Consider the following 19413-nt stretch of genomic DNA (forward strand, 5'->3'; position numbering starts at 1 on the left):
TAATTGTGTAAAATGAATATTGTGATGTTGAAAAATCAATATCAAATGATATGAGGGGGAAAAAAATATTGTGATAATGCTTTTAGTCATATCGCCCAGCCCTAGTTGCACAGAAATTAACACGCTTCACGTTTAACTCTTGACAAGCTGCAGAAATCATAGTTTTATTACACTGCCTTCAGATATCACCTTATGGACTTGCTGTGCAGAGATCTGTCACAAGTGTGCTTGAATCGCCACTGTGCCAAACCGCCAATTCAGTGCCAAACTTTTTGTCAATGTTCTCCATCCCAGTGCTTGTTTTTAGCCACAATCCCCTCTCCTCCTGACACCTTACGCCCTCGACCTCCTGCTCTCACTGTCTTTATTCTTCCAGTGCCAGCTTCTATCAGACCCGGACGTGTGCTCAGCAGGCCAAATATTTACCGCTTGCTACACTTAACGATCACTATTGAATGGCTTGTGACTGAACATCCTGTTGTGTTCTCCTGTGAGAGCAGAGGTGAGCTAACAGTAACAGCACTGTGGTAATTATTGTGTTCTCGACCATAAAACCTTCAGGGAAAACACTCGATAATACGTTCAATTGATTTGTGTTAGGGGGAAAAATACAAAGAAGGCAAAAAAAAAACAAATGCTTTTTATTGTCAATGACCGCAAACTATACCATTGGTCAGGTGGCAAAGTTGGGTAATACGGTGTCAGTGTTCCACCCTCTTGACTAAATCGTCTGTTGATCATCTAAAAGGGCACTCTTTGAGTTTAATTAATCTTAATTAATGGATGTAATCCTTTTACAGGAGTCCCGTTGTGGGGATAACGAGCTAGAAACCTTATTGATTCTGGTGAACTCACTAAATGAAGTTGCGCAAGAGTGTGAAGCTCACCATAAAAGCGAATGAGAGAAGAGGTGGTAATGACAGAGAAAGAGAGTGGAAGGGAAAGCTGGAGGAAGGAGTGCAGCAAAGCATAAAAGCACTGCGGGGTGGGGGAGACAGTAACAGCAGGCTTTAAAGGAGGGCAGCATGGGGTCCTAATTACTGAGCCTTAGAGCTGGCTGACTACAGCTTGCCCTGCCAACCTCTGCACAACCCACCCATCCACCTGACTCACCGTAACAACAAACAGCTGGTTCTCATTCACGCTGATGCTTGCTTAACAATTACACCAGGACAAGAGCATATGTCCTGTAAAATACTCATTTATTCACTGGTATCTCCCCTTGTGTAACATCACTGTGGTGGTCGGGTTTAAATGTGCATTGCAAAAAAATTTAATTGAATTTTACAGTCAAATATTTAAACTTTAAGTCATTATGAATTGCTGTTTTCTCCCCATTTTACTCTCATTTTGACACATTTACGAGTAAAAATAAGAAAACAATAGAGTGGTAATTGATTTTATTCAATAGGAACTGATTTGATCTTGAAAAGTGGGTGTTATAAATCAAGAAAGGAGCTGAAAAGATGTAAGTTTGCTAAAACAATACCTACATAGCAATTAGTTAATATCAAATAATCATTTTCCATTAGATTCATGTTGACAAAAACTAAAAATTTACTTCAGAAGCAAAACCTGTCGTCTTGTTGTTACACAACCTTTAGTTATTGTTTGAAAATCACACTTTTGTGGCCACTATAACTCAACAATTTTGGTACTTTAGGGACAAAAATGTTATTCACATTTGCATATATAAGGAAAAACTAACTTTTTTCTTCTGTGAAGCATAAATCTAACAAAAATTGATTGAGACTTGTAAAATAATAATAATCTTACTATGAAGACAGAAAAGCTGCATTTTACATGTTTTCTCCTAAATCAAGTCATTACCAGCCCACAACTGTAAATCTATAGTAAATTGTAATTATTTATTTGTAAATAAAAACAAATGTATTTATTTATTTTCTCTCTCAGCGGTTCTGCCTGCACGGGCTTTCAGTTTTTGCTGACTCTGTCCTCGCTGTTGGAGTTGTCACATCTTTATTCACATCTTTATTTAACTGAGCTGTCTTGTAGTCTCTTGCTGTTTTGTTGTTTGTGTTTTGCAATTTACATCGACACATGCTGAGCTTTAACGTGTTACATACAGTTGTGGGGTGCTGTAACAGGCTTTGCTTTGCTTTTTGTTATAATTTGTGGCATTTAGCCATTCTGTGTCAAGATCAGCAGTGTTTTTGTCTTGTCTTGTAACATGCTGAAGATAATTTTAGTGGAACTTGATGTACCTCCAATAATGCTGGCTGTGTTTATTTATTAATTATCTTTCGTTTTTGCTCACTGTGTTGCGGTACCTTTCAGACATGTCTCAGAAGCAGATGACATCCTCCATGGCTATTGCTGGGGCCGTGATGGGAGCTGTGCTGGCGCTCTTCCTCATCACTGTCTTCACCATCGTCCTCATCACAGCACGCAAGGCTCCCCCACCCACATACACAGATAAAGTGTGAGTATATGCAATTTCTTCACTTATAGCCTAGATGATATGACATTTGCTATAATGGTCACCTGCAAGATGGGATCTGCAAGAATGCCATCTTTATTCCCAAATACATTGCTGTACATTGCTGGATAAGACCTCGGAATATAGCACCGATGCTATGGCGTCTGAGTGTCAGATATCTGAGATATTTTGACTTACAGTCACCTGCTTTGCCACACGTAGACCTTCAGTGAGTAGGACATTGGTGCAGTACATGAGCACTTACCTGGTGAATTATTTAATCATTACCATGCTTCCTCAGCAACTTCCTGACTGTCCTTTAAACCTGGAATGACAGCTTAAAACTTAACCATTACCACTTTTCAGTCATTGACCTTACAGACTTCGACTGAAGAACATTGCATGAAACCGATTTGTGCTCATCGATGTGATCATGTGTTACTGTTTAGGTCTAACATGCCAAACCGATTTACTCAGTCACATATTGAAGTGAATAGTTTATTGAAGACTGTTGCTTGTCCAGTCAGGATATCATTAAGTACATTACACTCCGCTTCAGCTCTGTCCGGCTCACCTGTTGGCCTGTCAGAACGAGGCATTTCACGCTACAGCACCTCCTTATGGCTTAACGTTTGATTAGCCGCCTTAGCCATAATAGATTTTGTCTGGTCAATTATTACTGAGCCCAGAAACCCAGTCAAGACAGTAAATGTTCTATTCTTGTAGGAGCAACATCAGATGGTTTCCTTTTGCTTCCTGGAATGGCAACTGCATGTCATCACAGAGAGAGACTAGCCACAATAGACTACAGTTGTGTATTTGCTTTTGCAGTCTACAGAGACTACCACACAATACATCATTGCAGAGCTTGTGTGGGCAAAAGAGCTTCAGCTAGTTCCTTTTTTGATGAAGCATGTTGATTTTTCAGTTGTTTTTGTTTGGTTCTTGGCAAAAAGAGCCGTTTTATTGTTCTGTCACTGAGAGTGTCTCGAGACTTGAGCCCACAGATGTCTCATTTCAGCCAGCCTGGAAGTCTCCCTTTACCCAGAGCCTTCAAAAAGCAGCTCCAAACTAGTCTTCATATGCTCCTCAGAGTTTCTGTTCCACAGGGATTTTCACACTGCACTTAACCCTGGGTTATCATCTTGTTAATCTTGGTTTAAGGGCACTAATTAATCCCCGTTTCGCAGTTGTAGTGTTAGCACTACGTTTTAACCCTGGGTTAGCAGCTTTTTTTTTTTTTTTTTTACAGTGCAATAATATACTAAGTGGTGCTTAAAGGGATAGTTCACCCAAAAAAGAAAGTAGTAAGGACATCGATAAAACAGTCTATGTGACATCAGTGATTCCACTTCAAATTTGCAAAGCTATGAGAATACTTTTTTGGTTCACAAACTCAAAGAAAACAAAAATAACAATTTATTCAACAATTCTTCTCCCCGAGTTATCGTCTTCCGCCATTTTGCAGCATGACGCATGTGCACACTTTCCCCAGAACATAACCAACGTAATCAGCATTGTTTATGTTCAGGAGAAAGCACGCACATCAGATTTCATCAAAAATATCTCAATTTGTGTTCCGAAGACGAATGAAGGTCTTACGGGTTTGGAACAAGATGAGGGTGAGTAATTAATAACAGAATTTTCATTTTTGGGTGAACTAACACTTTAAAGGTGCAGTCAAATTTACCGTTGTTCAATGAATTTTTGTGGGCAAAATTCAGTCATTTTAACAGGATTCCATGTAATTGGGATTTACGCGTGAGGGCGAAAGTTTACCCACGCAGATTTTGCAACAAATTCAAGTAAACTTTCGCAGGCTGTTTAGTTTGAGTGTTAGGTAGAAAAATTACTGTTGAATGTCCAACAGTCAAACAAATAGTCAAACGATCAAGACGATGGCAAAAACGATAGCAAACTGGAGGAAACCAACGGTATTTTCTTTGTAGGTTCGAAGTGGCTTAAAACAGCTTTCTTGTCAAGATTGTCTCAGATGGGCAAGGAGTCAAATAATACAAACTGAGATATATTCGTCCAGTTGTTATTGACCATATAAATATGCAAATTACAATGTTAACCTAGGTTTACAAATGTATTGTGCCCACATAAGACCGCATAGATTTGTTGTAGATGTTTTTATTCTGTCAAGGACCCACCATTGTTAGTTTACCACAGGTTGTTAGCGTTTGTGTCAGCAGAATTAACACTGAATATGGGACGTTCTTCTTGCTTTCTATAAAAGAAAGAACTGGTGTAAATACAGGAATATAAATAGTTAAGCAAACATAGCAAAAAAATTGTGTTTTCTAGCCTTAGTGATGGATGCAGTTCTCATGAGGATGAGGTCACAGTGGAGTCTAGCGTGATACAGCTGTTCACTGAGAAAATTGTATTGGGGAACAGGGGAAATGCAGCAGGCAGACAATTCTCAGCGCTCAAACGTCTGGACTCCATATGATTTGTGGGCCTTAAAATTTGTCTCAGAATTTTCTCTTTTTCCTCTCTATTGTAATATGACCTGAGCTGGTTATCCAAACATGACAGCTAAGGGGATTTTCACATAGGATGCATTCTGGAGTTCACGGCTTTTAGCTGCGTGCTCTTAAAAATGCACAAAATTAAAATTATAACTTTTATCAAATGTACATCTCTGTTCAAAGGAAATTAATACTTTTAGACAGCATATATATATATATATATATATATATATATATATATATATATATATATATATAAGAATACTTTTACTCTGCATATATGTAAGAATCCCGTAAAAAAAAAAAAAAGGCAAATCAACATATTTCAATGATTTCTGAAGTATCGTGACAGGAGCTTTGCACCTACAGGAATAAATTACATTTTAAAATATATTAAAATAGAATGCAGTTATTGTAAATTAGAATAACATTTCACAATATCACTATTTTACTGTATTTTTTAAATAAAATAAATGCAGTTTTTGTGGGTATGAAAAGTTTACAGACTGTAAACGGTAGTGTACCGTTTTCTCTCTTTTAGGAAATGGAAATAAAATACAGTATTACTGATATTACTAAAATATAACACTATCCACATCTGACTAGCAAGTAGAAATTTAGGTTCATGGCTTTTACATAATTAATTGTCTATACAAATAAAAGCAATTACAAAAGAACTCATCCTGTGTGAACGACCCCTAAGGTTTTCAAATGTGCAGAATTGTTAACTGCTACTTTTTATTTATTACTTGTTTTCTGCTGTGCTATCTTTATCAACATCATCTATCTTAAAGTGAGCCCTCTCTGAAACTTCTCAGCGGTGCTGTCAGAAGCATCACTCTCAGAAGAGGTGAAAGAGAGGCTCTTATCTGTTTGGGCTGATCCCTGTTCAACCTCCATGTGTCTTGGCCTGGCTTTGCTTTGGCTGCATGCAGATCAGTGTGGTGGGACAGCTGGGTTTGGTCTGATGGATGATGCTGCCTCTGCGCTGGAGACAGCAGGGACTCTGCGAGAGATAAGCAGCATTGGGACGCTGATACGTGGCGCTTTTGCAGGAATTAAAGCAAAAAATGTCCACATAACTCTTGACATTTAGATCTGATTGTACCCAGTATAGTAAAGGATGAGAAAATGCGCTTCCTTCAAATGCTTCAAGAAGTCATTTTTAAAGGTTTTGCCACTTTCATCGGATTTATGTGAGCTTTCCACATTTATTTTCCGAGTCATGATGATTTTGTGTTTTGATTTTGTTTTGATAGCTTCCATTCATCTAAAGTGACCTTGAATTTATCCTTCACTAGATGATGTGGCAACATTTAAAGTATCAAAGTAGTTTATATGTTAAGGTCTTGGCTAAAAATCAAGGCAGCTGGAAAATGTTCCATGCTGTCTGAGAAGGAAAACAAATGAATCTGAGCTTCAACTGTGTATTCAGTACTTGAGAGAGATGAAAAGAGAGAGAAATACATGAGAACAATACGATCTCATTCCCTCTTTGATGCAAGTCTAAAATTTTGGCCGTTGTTTGGCCTCTTTGGACATCCAGGTGGATCCAGTGAGAGTATCCAGGCCTGTCTGCGTCTCTTCCTGCTCATACACTCACCATATCCTCTCTCTAGTCCATGGATCACCTCGACTGCTTTTAATCCTCTATTTCAGCTATAAATTTTCATGGGAAATGCTAATGTGAATCCATATAGAATTAATGAGTCATAAAACACTGGTGTACACTTTTCCATCTCCGTCCGGTTTAGACTTCATGTAGGGAGGGCAGGGGACACATTAGACAGACTGATAGTCCACTGAAAATCAATTATACAAAACAATGTACTACTAATGGTTGGGGATTAATGTGCACAGGAAGTGAAAAAACAAAGGCAAAGCTGATCCCTTGAGGAATGGGGAGCTTATGGATGCACACTGGGAAAATATATGAAGAAAGGTCACAGTTCACGTGTTTTCCCTCAAGGGTTTTTAACCAAGAGGTGTGAACGAACTTTGTATTTTAAGAGCTTGCTCTCACTGGTTGTCAATGCAGCGCTTTTGAAACTAGTGGTGAAGGTTTAAGATTCCTTATTTGTTCACTAATGGCTCTCTAGACTATCTTTATGACCTTTTGTGGATGACCTTTTGGGTTCTTGCTGCAGTATCTAAATCCAGGGAGTGAGGAAAAGTATCTTTCCATATATTAGGCATTCTGGGAATTCAAGGTTCAGGGCAGGGCAACTCTCAGGACCTCCCAATGCCTGGGACTACATAGCAGAAGCTCAATAGACATTAGTCCATCATTGCCCAGGCTCTTAGGGATATTGGACCACTCCTCTCAAACTGCTTCGTCAAAACTCATCAATACTAAAGCAGAAATTGAAGGGTGATAGCAATAAGGAAGTAAATTGAGAAAGATGAGACAGATGATGGATGAGGAAAAAGGATGAACCAGGAGACCATCTCAGTCACATCAATGGAACATACACTTCATACATTCAGTGGAGAAAAAGTGTTTCAATGTATTAAAACATTTATAGAATTCCACTGTTACATGAGACAATATGTGATATATTTTGAAAAGAGCTATAAAGATAATTTTAATTGAATTACAAATGTTTTATTTTTAGATGTTTAAATAATAAAGTTTATATGCTACTTTAAGAGTAGGTAGAAAGAAATGTAAAATATATGCGATTTTACTTTTTTTATTTTTTGGACGTCTCTTGTGGTCATCAAGGCTACAATTAATTTAATAATGTAAAACATAGTAAATGTTGTTAGTAAATACTGTGCAATATCATTACAATTTAAAATAATAGTTTTCTATTTGAGTAAATTTTAAAATACATTTTTTTGGTGATGGTAATTATTCTAATTATTATAATCGTTGTTAAAAACAATTGCAGCATCTTCATACTTCTGTGAGATCCTTTTTTTCAAGATGCTTGAATGAATGAGAAGTTCAAAAGAACAGCATTTATTTAAAATAGTATTTTTTATAACAATGTAAAAATATTTGATTAGTTTCTGTGTCCTTGCTGAAAAAACTAAAAAACTTTGAACCTTAGTATAAAAATACAAGTAAATATGTAAAAATGCAATGTATGTACTTTTCCAGATGATAATATTTTTAGAATCTCTTTTGGTATTAGTATGTATGCTTTTATATTTTTGTACATGGTGGCATGAAGTGAGGAAATGCGATATTTACATTTGTTCTCAGCAGTGGTAATGTAGTACATTTGATAATTTACTAGTGTTTTTGGTTGGCTTGGTTTACATGCAAGCTTGGGAGGGGTTGTGGAAAGAAGTAGGTTCAAAAACAGGTCAAGCATGAGATTATCCCATAAAATCTGTGCACAGGGCATATATTTAATTAATCTTTATGATCATGGTTTAGTTGTAGTCAATATCAGATTGTAAATACATTTATAAGCTTTTATTTATACATTTCATTTAGTTTTTGATGCGTTTGAGAGCAGCATATATTTGTAGAGCATGTACTTATCCTATAGAAGTTTAGGACATCAACACATGAGGAACTGTTCAAAGAAAAAACAAAATCGGATTGCATATGTTCTTAGAGAGCCAGTGCAGTGATTCACAAGTAATTTGTTTCCATTGCTCTCAGTATTGTTTGGAGTTTTAAAATGGGCTCCAGTTGTATTTATGTATATGACTAATATACACCTCCACCCACATGTGTACCCACACAAAGTTACTCTAGATGGGGTCCATTGTGGCCTGCTGGTGTTTGCTTTAGAGGTCCAAAGAGCATGAGAAAGTATGTTTCAGTGTGACTGTTAGAGCTTGGAGACATGGAGGCCATTTTGAGTGGCTGATGATTGAGTCAAAAGTGACACCTTGCATAGAAAGTGTGGGAGCTGGGACACAGACTCTCGGATTTGTTTAAAAACTTAAAAATGTGATCATTTTGTGTTGGGCTCGAGAAATTGGCAGTCTTGGTGTGGATGTAAAACGGACAAAAAGTTCCATTCTGTTCCCTGTGGTTGTTATTGTTCCTCAGACTAAACACATTTCATACTTTAGTCTAGTCTTGACCAGCATTTCCTCCATCTTCTGACATCAAGACAAAACAAAAAATTCACTCCAAAAAGTATTATCTAACAACTTTCCTTATGTGAAATGTTTAGCCTGAAAATAGTGTCTAAACAGTATATTTCTGCAAAATAAATGCCACTTGGTTTGATATTTTATGCAATGCAGCAACATTCATACATTTGTGTGGCCTAAATTTGTCCAGATATCACTGAGGTCAGGGTCACTGTAAGTCATGCAACGTGTGCAGTACAGTGATATACATCTATTGATTGTTGTTGGTTTTCGTCGCTCTACAGGATTGACCTCCCTCCAACTCACAAGCCTCCTCCTCCATATACAGAGAGACCTCCTGCCAACCCACTGGCCTCTCAGGCCCCTCAGGTGGCCTCATTCTCTCAGGTAAACCTCTGTGGGGGTCCCGGCTCTACAGTCTCTGATTTATTTTCCTTCTGTGGTACTTTATAATGGAGCTGCATTTGAAAGATGACCACTGGTATGTTCCTTATTATTTAAGGAGTGATTATATGCTCTCTTTTAGCTGACGTTTTCCAGAATATTTTTTCTCTTTTCTGGCTTTTTCACCATCCAACACATTACCCTGTTGAAAAATACACCAGCCTCAGGTGATTTGCTGGTTTAAACTGGTCTGGATGGTCTCCCACCCAGACAAAAACTTTGGTCAAGTTGGTCCAAACCAAGCTGGTGTTGTGAAAAGTGGCCAAAACCTTCTTAAAATAAGCAAAACCGGTCGGCTGGTCTTCCAAGAACACTTGTTTTAATCGTTTTAAGGGGACTAGAAGACCATTTTAGCCTGGTTTAAGCAGAGAAAATTTAGAACTTTATTTGGTGTATTATAAACATCATAAAGAAATATAGCTCAACTAATAATCATGTCCCTGACTGCTATGTAAATTCAATAATATGGAATTTCCTTGCAATTGAAGCAATTCAATGTTTTATATATTTTTTTAATCATAGTTTTTATTGGAATTTGAATTATTAGTAGTAGTATTATTAGCATTGTTTTATTTTATTTATTTATTTATTTGCTTTATTGAAAGGCCAGTGAAGGATGATTGTGGGCTTTTAAAGCAAATATTCATATCATGTAATTTAATTTAAATTAATGTGATTTAATAAAAAATATTTCTATCTAATCACATTAAACAGCAAATTGTCTAACAGCATTAGCACCAAGGGAGCTGCTAATAATATTTTGGCTTTTTCTATGAGTATGTACAGGCGTACTAATATATTTTATATCTGTTGTGTCATTTATAGGCTCGTCGGATGGAGAGGTGCTACGAATTGGCTGAACGTGCACCGGGCAGGGTGGCTCGCAGAGACCTCCAGAGCCCTTCTCACCATTCACTGTCCTATCAGGAGTGGATATGTCATCAGAACAGGGCAGACCAAGTTTACATCAACCATAGAGAACACTACGTGTGACAGCGTCCTCGTGTCAGCCACAGCGCACTGCCAGCCCCAAAGTGAGAACTGTTTACGAGAATACTGGGAGCAAAACAAAATCACCGCTCTACAGTAATTAGGACACTGAACTATTACTGGTGTATATAATTACTGGTCTATATAATGCACAATGAAAACCATGGCAGCATATATATGTAATTGTTCTGGCTTGTTTAAATGTAAAGTGTAATCCAATATAAAATAAATGACCTAGGCTGCCTATATGAGTCTCTTTGTTCACTCATATTTCAAATGTAGTGGTCAAACTACAGCTAAAATGTCCAAGACTGTACAAAATGCTATTTTTCTGTAGGGATTGTGTTTTAATTGTTAAAATCATATGTTGCATTACACAAGGACTTTTTTTGTTTTTGTTTTTTTCATTGTAGACCAGTTGTCATTTTATGTTTGACACTGTGATGTACATAACACTTAAAAATAAAGGTTCTTTATTGGCATCTACGGTTCCATGAAGAACCTTTAACATCCATGGAACCGTTCCATTGGAAAAAAGTGCTTTATTGCATGAAAAATGTTCTTCACTCCAATAAAAATTGTTCTTTTATGAACTGTTTACTGAAAGGTTATTTGGGGAACCCAAAATAATTCTTCTATGGCATCACTGTGAAAACCCTCTTTTGGAACCTTTATTTTTAAGAATATATGTGAATTTGAATCATAAGGCACATGCTTATGTACTTTGTCACTGCCTACAGTAAGTGTGTAGATACTGTATTATGTACAATGTAAATATCTAAGCTCATAATCAGTGTACTTCACAATAAACTGTGAATAGAGGCTTTTTTGAATGTTTAAGCTCAATTAGATAATTTTTGTTCACTTTTTTCCATTCGATGTAGTGAAGCGTGAATTTTGACTCTCAAAACCAAAGCAATCTTTGCATTACATCATACTGATAATCAAATAAAGTGATGTAACCAGTACATACGAGACTTGTTTTATTGTGTAGCACATTATCAAATGACGTCATTGTCCATCTTGGATTGCAGCAAACACATCTAAAATAAACCTAGATTAGACAGCACTGCTACTTCTCAAATCCACAAACAATCTTATTAGACAGAGGTTTGAGAGTCAAATATAGGTTGTAAAACCTGATGAATGCTTAAAACGCTGCTCTATAGTCATCAAGACTGCTGGACAACTTTCCCCAGTCGATGATGGAAAATCTCAGACCGCAAAAATGCTCTCAGGGAAGGCGCGAGAGACAGCGAAGGGGGCGGTGGGAATGCTAGTAAGAGCCTTTCGGCACAGACTTCTGTCTGCATGTCAACTTATGGCTTGTGTTGTAGGTAAACAAACCAGTTATCTGCTGGGCAACTGGATGGGCAAGACCATTAAACAGCAGGCTTTTAATGAGGTGGCGGCCACCAGGGAGCAATCTTAACTATTCAGGCCCCTTCGTTCGGGGAAATGTCAGCCAGTGGACCCCCAAACACTCAATGAGAGCATTGTTTATTGCATCGGTGAGTCACCTTTCTGGAATGCATCCACCATCTCTATATAAAAATGTCCCACAGTAAAGTATGGTTGGACTCATCCAGGATTAATCCGTTTAGACTAATAAAGGTGCATGTCTCAGTCCAAATCTATTACTGAGCATGCAATATTATAACAGCCTTCTGATCACTTAATACAAACCAGAGACAGCCATGCTTTGATATATGCACTCTTCTACCGTTTCTTGACAGAGCTTGTATATCCTTTCAAGTTTTGTCTCCTGATCTCTTGTTTGTGTGTCTGACCTGCGGTGGATCTGATATTTTACCACATTAAGAAGCCATCTGAGGGATTTGAGGTGCTGAGGTCTATAATTTTCACGTGAGAGATTTCGTATTTGTTCTGGATGAGCGAACGTTCTTTCGTTCCAGCAAAGGTCTCGATTTTGCGAGACTCTTGACACAATGTGGAATGTTGCATAAATATTTTTCCAATAGTATCTTCGGAGAACGAAACCTTTGGGAGCTTTATAATATGTAGATATTGAGCTCCTCTCTACTTTCCAGCAAGCATGAAACATTTTTGGTTAACTACAATGTAAAGTAATATCTTAAACAACCGTTCACACAAAAATTTTAATTATGAGATATTTATTCACTGTCTTCATGCCAGTCCATTGTTTATCACAACAATGTCCAATTTGTGAACAGATCTTTCTTTCTTTTGTGCTGGATCATTACGAGTAATAGGTTCACAAAATTGGTCTGAATTTTTTCTTTATTAATTGTTGAGTTCACATTTTCTGTCGGTTTCTCACACTAAGCTAACTGGCAGCTGACTTGGTATTAAGCCATATAAACCACATTTATGATCATTTTAAGACTCAAAGGGCCCCCAGGGTAAAGGGTATTTCTGCTATAACTGTTAATTTGTCTTTTTTTTCAATAAACAAAAAATATAGTTATAAATAGAAAAAAATAAATAAGGTTTATTGATTTAATATATTTATTAGCATTTTAATTAAGTTGTTTAAATTTATAATCATGTTATTTTAATTGATCAATAATAATATTTGTATTAATTGTATTAATAATATATTAATTTGAATAACTTTGTCATACTGTGACTCTCTTTTTCAAAACCACTGTTTTAAGGTGCTTTCCTGTCCTTTTTGAATCTTTAAAGCATATTTCATTTCATAGTCTTTCATTTCGATTAATTTACATTTTTGAGTGAACTAACCCTTTAAACTATACAGACCACTTTAAGTTTATATAGAGAGTCTGCTTTACATTATCCTACTGATCCAGAATATCTCTGCGAATTCCAAAAACCAGCAGGGAATGCAGGAAAATTTCTTCTAGTTGCTTGTGAAAAGTCATTTGTCACTTTAGATTAACGCGGGCCATCTCTGGCGCAATGCTGAAGTATAAAATAAGGCCATAAAGTGTCTCTTAACACAGCAAAGTACATCCAGAAATTCTGTCCTGCAACTGTTATCAGGAGACTGGTTAACTTTATTAGAACTGGAACGATCTGTAATGTCCCAAACCCTGACTGTCTGTCTGTCTGCATCTCTCCTTCTCTTGCATTCTGAACCCACCTTCAACACTGACACGTAATGGAGATGCAGTCAACGGCAGCCATATTGGACACCTGCCACGCTGTACGGCCATTAAACTATTAAGTCAGCTGGCCCCAGAGTGACCGTCCAGCACAGATTTACAACCCCACAGAAGACAAGGGAGAAGAGGAGAGGGGGACAGTGGGGGATGGTTAGCATAGTCCAACATTACAGATTTATGACGATGAAGCAGGAGGTGCTATGGGCCTCCTCCTCTTCTCTCCTTCAGAGCTGAAAGTCACCCCGTTGTCTTTAAGAGACAGAGCTGACTTAAGGAACAGGAATAGCTGAGGTAACTCTGAACTCAGGTTAGGACTGAGATACAATGTTCTTGACAGACAAACTGTCAGACAAAGGAACATCAAACGTGTCTCATTACTGGTGTTAAAACTCTGTGGTAGTCTTCAGAAAAAGCATAATTCAGAAAGGGGGCAAGGATGTGCTGGTTTTTCTTGCAATTTTGAGTTTCTGGTTTTCTGACTTTTCAGAATTGCTAGTCTCGTAATTCTAAATTTATATAGCAGGCCTGAATTGTAAGAAACGATGTCAGAATTGTGAGATATAAATGCAGAACTGCAAGAAAAAAGCATTAAAAACAAAAAAAGATGAAAAAAAATCACCATTGTGTTTATAATTATGATGATAGGGCCTACATTCAAATGTTATAACAAATATCATTTCACAATATAAAAAAGGCACAACGATCTGTTTTCTGTACTGGCAAAATAACTAGAAATAATGACACCGGCATATTAAAGTTACAAATGACACGTCCACTCTTATGTAAAAATAAGGTGGCTAGAATCATGTTATAGCAGCAGTAGCCAGTAGAGGGCGACGTGTGCTGAATCATTCACTTATGCTTGGTACACACTCAAATATTAAAATCTTATAAGATCTTCAAAATGTGAGAGCACCCCCCCACCACCACCACCACCACACACACACACACACACACACACACATCAGGATGTTGAATATTTACGATGGGGTGCCTCAGACGTTCTTCCGAGCAGATTCTGTCACTCTTAACATAACTCACACCACAGGAAAATCTGATAAGATAATCTTTAGAACCACCAAGATAATTGGGACATTAGCTAGGATTGTCGGAAGGGGAGAAATCGGCCCAAAATCAGCCCGATTATCTTGTGGTGTGTACCCAGCATTATACAAACAACAGAGTTGTTCAAAAACAATTATTCATTCAGAAATGCCCGCTCAGAGACGCACAGCAATTCGTTCTGCTGTGGTTTTGCTAGGATCTAATTTCACGGAGCAAAACAGACACTACCATGATCTTCCGCAACACCAGTACGGCAGCCCATGAAGCAAAGACACCAGAGAGACGAGCAAATACCATGCAATGCTAATGGATGGCTTTCTCTAGATACATTATACTTTGTTGATTCAGTATAATAAAGACTTCATCAATCACATCTACATTGGGCCCATTTCAGTGAACAGTGAAATAACATTCCCTTACTTGCTGACTCATATTTTTGTTGTCTAATAAGATATCAGATGAAGATAGATGAAAAGATATGTGGAGCCATTCATTCACCCATTGATTTGTGTCAGCATATGGGACACTGAGGTTCATCATAACTTCCTAAAGAGATTATAAAGAGGAGCCAGATAGCTGCAGCAGAACTTAAAATCATCCACATTTATCTCACGTCTAGATGAAAAACAGCTGTTTATAAAGCCTGTCACCATAAGTGCCTGTTGTCTTTTGGCAATAAAAATGCAATAATGGAGAGACACAATAATTCTGCTTATGGCTGTGAGTGTGTTATTATTAAAGTAAAAAGTGGTTCTCAGCTGCTGGGCTGCGAGTCAAATAGTGAGGAAATGACTCTTATGAACCGGTTCTTGAGTCAATGTAAATGATTCACCAAACAGACTCATTCTCACTCTTTACCACTTGTCTACTTACATGAGATATTCCCTGTAGCCTATTTGGCTCTAGTGTTTAAGTAGGTGTGAAGACTGCAAGTGTGGGTAGAACCTTTGATTACCTGATAGAACACACTAAATCATAGTGTTCTAAAAAGAGGGATTTATTGCACTTTTAAAATAAATTTATAAATGTCTGTTCAGTAGTCTATGACACTACTTTATTTAATTGTGGTGTTTCTAATTAGGCCTAATTAGGCTTCACTGTCATTCACAAATCATCTCCCGTGATCTCCAGTAGTGGGTCATATGGAAGCTTTTCACGTCCAGTTTTCTGAATACGTTGTATTTGGACATACTACTCTTTTCACATACTGGCTTTCTCCCATTATAGAGTAGAGAAGTATGCAATTTCAGATGCAGCCATAGTGTGGATTTAGTGTGCATTAAGGACATTGACCTTTTGCATTTTTCAGACCTAGGACAGTCTTGAAACTTGCTTCCTGTGGCTTACATGTGTAGTCAAGTGGCCAAAACATCAAGAGTCTCACCCAGTGATTCATTCCGATCCCTTACTGAGTTCAAAACCAAATCTCTCACTATTTACTAAGGTCCTCTTGACAGTGTGTAATTAAAGATATAGATTTGTAACATACTGTAGTGATATAGTAAAATTATATAAAAACAATATTCACAAAACACAGTTTAACACATTGACGTTTAGCTGCAAGGTTGAAACGTTTTATTTATTCAAACAGACAGAAATATTGTTATAAAATAAATAGATATTCATGTGGTGCAAATAAAACCAGGATCACTTGAATGACAGCATCAAACTAGAAAATAGTATTATACGAATAGAAAAACACAATGTAATATCTGAGGAAAAACCTGAAGCAAAACCACTGCAGTGACTTTGCTGTATACGAATCACTACAATATGTTGTTCTTTACAAAATAACATTGCGCTATGTCTTTCTTATCCAGACACCCTTGTGATTTCTCTGCTGTTAAACCAGGCTATGTCAGGCACTGCCCTTATTGGATTGAAACTGTGAGACTGTTTCACCCAACTTCTCTTCCTTTCTAATCATTATTAATGAGTTTTTTCTCAGTTCCGTTCTGGCCGTAGAAAGAGAGGCTTTCTTTTTTTTTCTTCTCCTTTTTTTTTTTTTTACAGGAGCCCAAAAATAGCATACATTTTTCTTTGTTAGTGAATGTCGAGGCAATTCAGGCTCGGACACCGAGATTGTGGAGTATACATCTGGTGTTATAAAAGAGAGTATGTGTATGCAAGTGTTTTGTTAACACCGGAGGGATCAAGGTGACTGGTGGGGGATGGTCACGTGAACGATTGATTCTGCTCAATGTCTCAATACGTCACCCCCCCCCTCTCTCTCTCCCCTGCTCTCTCGCTCAATTGTCCTGCTATTTCTCTATTTGTCCAACCATTCCCTGAAGATTGCCACTGCACAGGCCTCTCCAGTTGTTTTTCTCTGACTATTTTCACAGCTTCCTCAGCAATCTGGATTGCATATCTGTGATTTTACCTTCAGTGCAATTACATCAAACCACCTAATGGACATCTTGAAGTAAAGATAGTTCAATAAACTCACAACAAAATATGTTTCTGACACTGTGAATGAAAAAATGGCATAGAGCAGAAATGTGACAGCTGCTTCATACAGTCTCAGTATGATTGAGACATTAGTGAACCTACTGTATCCCTGCTGATAGCAACATAATCTCAACACTATTCGGCCTGTAGCATTCCGGATGGATGTATCCGCAGGGACAGCTGGAATAGTCCAACACATTCCCAGTTTACAGTGCCGACATTTCCTCCGGTCCGGATACCCAACCATAGCCATCTAGCCTCACTCCTTGAATAATTTCCCTCTCTCAGGAACAAAGAGATTCTCTCTCAGTCTGTCCCAGTGATTATCTGGGGCCATTGTGGCATTTCGGCTCAGTGAATGAGATCATTCAAGCAGCTTTCACAAAGCCAAAAGGACTGCGAGAAAGAGTTTAACTCTAAATTGAAATGGCTCGCTATAAAATTACAAGTCAAGGAGGTCAGTAGTTTGCAAAGTATGAAAACCTCTATTTGTGTTACACATCCCCATCTAAGTGAGATGGGTGCATGCTGTAAATGTACAAGAGCTCTCAGCAAAGAGCGCACATCAATATAGAGAGAAAAAAACATTGGAGTGTATGATCAATGAACAGGCATTTGTAGCGAAGCGAGGATTCACTTAGACAATCAATAATATTAAACAAGCAATGAATGATTGTTCTTCTTATGAGTGAATTAGTAAAGTTGTCATTCATTTCATTTCAGCCATTGTGGTAGAAATGTGCCCAATCCTGACTTTCCTGACCTATAAAAATAAATTTCTGTGATTCACCTTGCAATGATCTCTCCATGACGCAGTTCTTGCTGTGAAAGCACTTTCTCTAAAACTCAATTATAGCATCTTTGCCAGACAGCCTCATGTACGACTAGTGAGAATGACCAGCACTCAAATGTAGTGCACTACTTCCACTTCTTTCCCATAATGCCGCTGGGCAAATCCTGCTGTGAGATCATGTTCTATCAATTGAGAATACATGGCTTAGTGTTCCTTAATGGACTCAATGTGTGTATCCGTGTCTGATTCAGCTGGAATCTTGTGTTGTTTGTGTCTGATGGCTGCTGATGAATTGCATGGCCAATCAATTCTTCATTTCATGTCACTTTAAGGCATTTTAAGTTATTTTCTGTTTAGTTATTTATTTTGTTTCATTGCAGATGTTTCTGGTCAAGTGCGAGAAGTAGAACTCATTCATGCAGACGCACTCAAAATAGTATTTCCCTCCGCCGCTTTCATACAACCACAATCCCAAAATGTGTTGGCAGAATCATCTGTGAGGATGTCATCATGGACAAAACTACAGCTTATATCCTTCTTATTTCTTTGCTTTATGATCAGGGGGTTTGAAAAAAAAATGGATGCTGTTTGTGAAGAATGAAAATTTACATTTAAGGGGCAATTTTAAATCTTAACTCTTAATGTACAACATTGTGTGGGAACATTGCTTGTCAAAAATTATGATAAATTACAAACTTTACTTTTTGTTGTGTTTTCCCAATTGTTCCATATATTATATATATCTTTACTATAAGCCAAAAGTGTATTTTTGCATTCAGGATCAGTAGAAGAAGAGTTGACACTGACATATGGCTCAACGTGAAGGGCCGCTTGATGTAAGAAAGTTTCGAGGGAGTCTGTTGATCATATTTATGTGCTTTTATACCTTGCACAATGAACATCTGTTTACTTTAATATGCCACTATGTGATATGGCTGCAGATGAAAATGTATTGAAAATTATGGTCAGGTCATTATATTACACATTTTTCCAATAAAAGGGTGTTTTGGAGTTCATGGACTCAATGAGTTATTAATTATAGTTGCGTAATTTCCAGATATTATTGAAAAATAAGAGCCAAATAAATTATTTACCATCTTATGCTTAAAAAAACAATTATATATAGTAGATAGACAATTCAGCCATGATCCAATGAGACAGGGCATTTAATAAATTTGAATAGCTTAATAAAGTGAACCTTCTAAAATGTAATTTTTCCTCATATCCTCATTTAGAGATTTCCCACTACTGCCATATAACAAACAGTGACACACAGGGGCAGTTTAAAGCAGAAGTAAGCCTGAAGTAGGTTATTTAAAACAGCAATGAATACAAAATGTTCCTCTGAGTGCCACTGTTCTTGTCAGTGGAGTATTGCTATTTTTCCTTGCATCCCTGAGTGTTCCTGCAGTGCGCATGAAACTGTCTTCCCGTAGTGTGCGAGATCTTCTTTTCGTGCTTTCTAAACAGTTTCCTCCATAAATTTTGAAGCAATATCATTTTATGGATGGTACAGATACTCTCTTAAAAGCATGTGAAGACAATTACCAGATTTAGTTTATCACCATTCTGGCATGGAAG

At 37.4% G+C, this 19413-nt stretch overlaps 1 protein-coding gene across 1 annotated transcript in view; it reads left to right on the plus strand.

Annotated features, from left to right (window-relative positions):
• Positions 1-11382, plus strand: part of LOC306862441 (nectin-3-like protein) — a 60908-nt gene extending 49526 nt beyond the window's left edge. The window contains exons 6-8 of the mRNA XM_079405249.1: positions 2299-2443; positions 9264-9366; positions 10249-11382. Coding sequence (XP_079261375.1) covers positions 2299-2443; positions 9264-9366; positions 10249-10416 — 416 coding nt within the window. The 3' untranslated portion in view covers positions 10417-11382. The remainder of the gene's footprint in view (positions 1-2298; positions 2444-9263; positions 9367-10248) is intronic.
• Positions 11383-19413: the final 8031 nt, after the last annotated feature.

Source organism: Barbus barbus, assembly GCF_936440315.1.
Source record: "Barbus barbus genome assembly, chromosome: 43".
NCBI classification, from domain to species: Eukaryota; Metazoa; Chordata; class Actinopteri; order Cypriniformes; family Cyprinidae; genus Barbus; species Barbus barbus.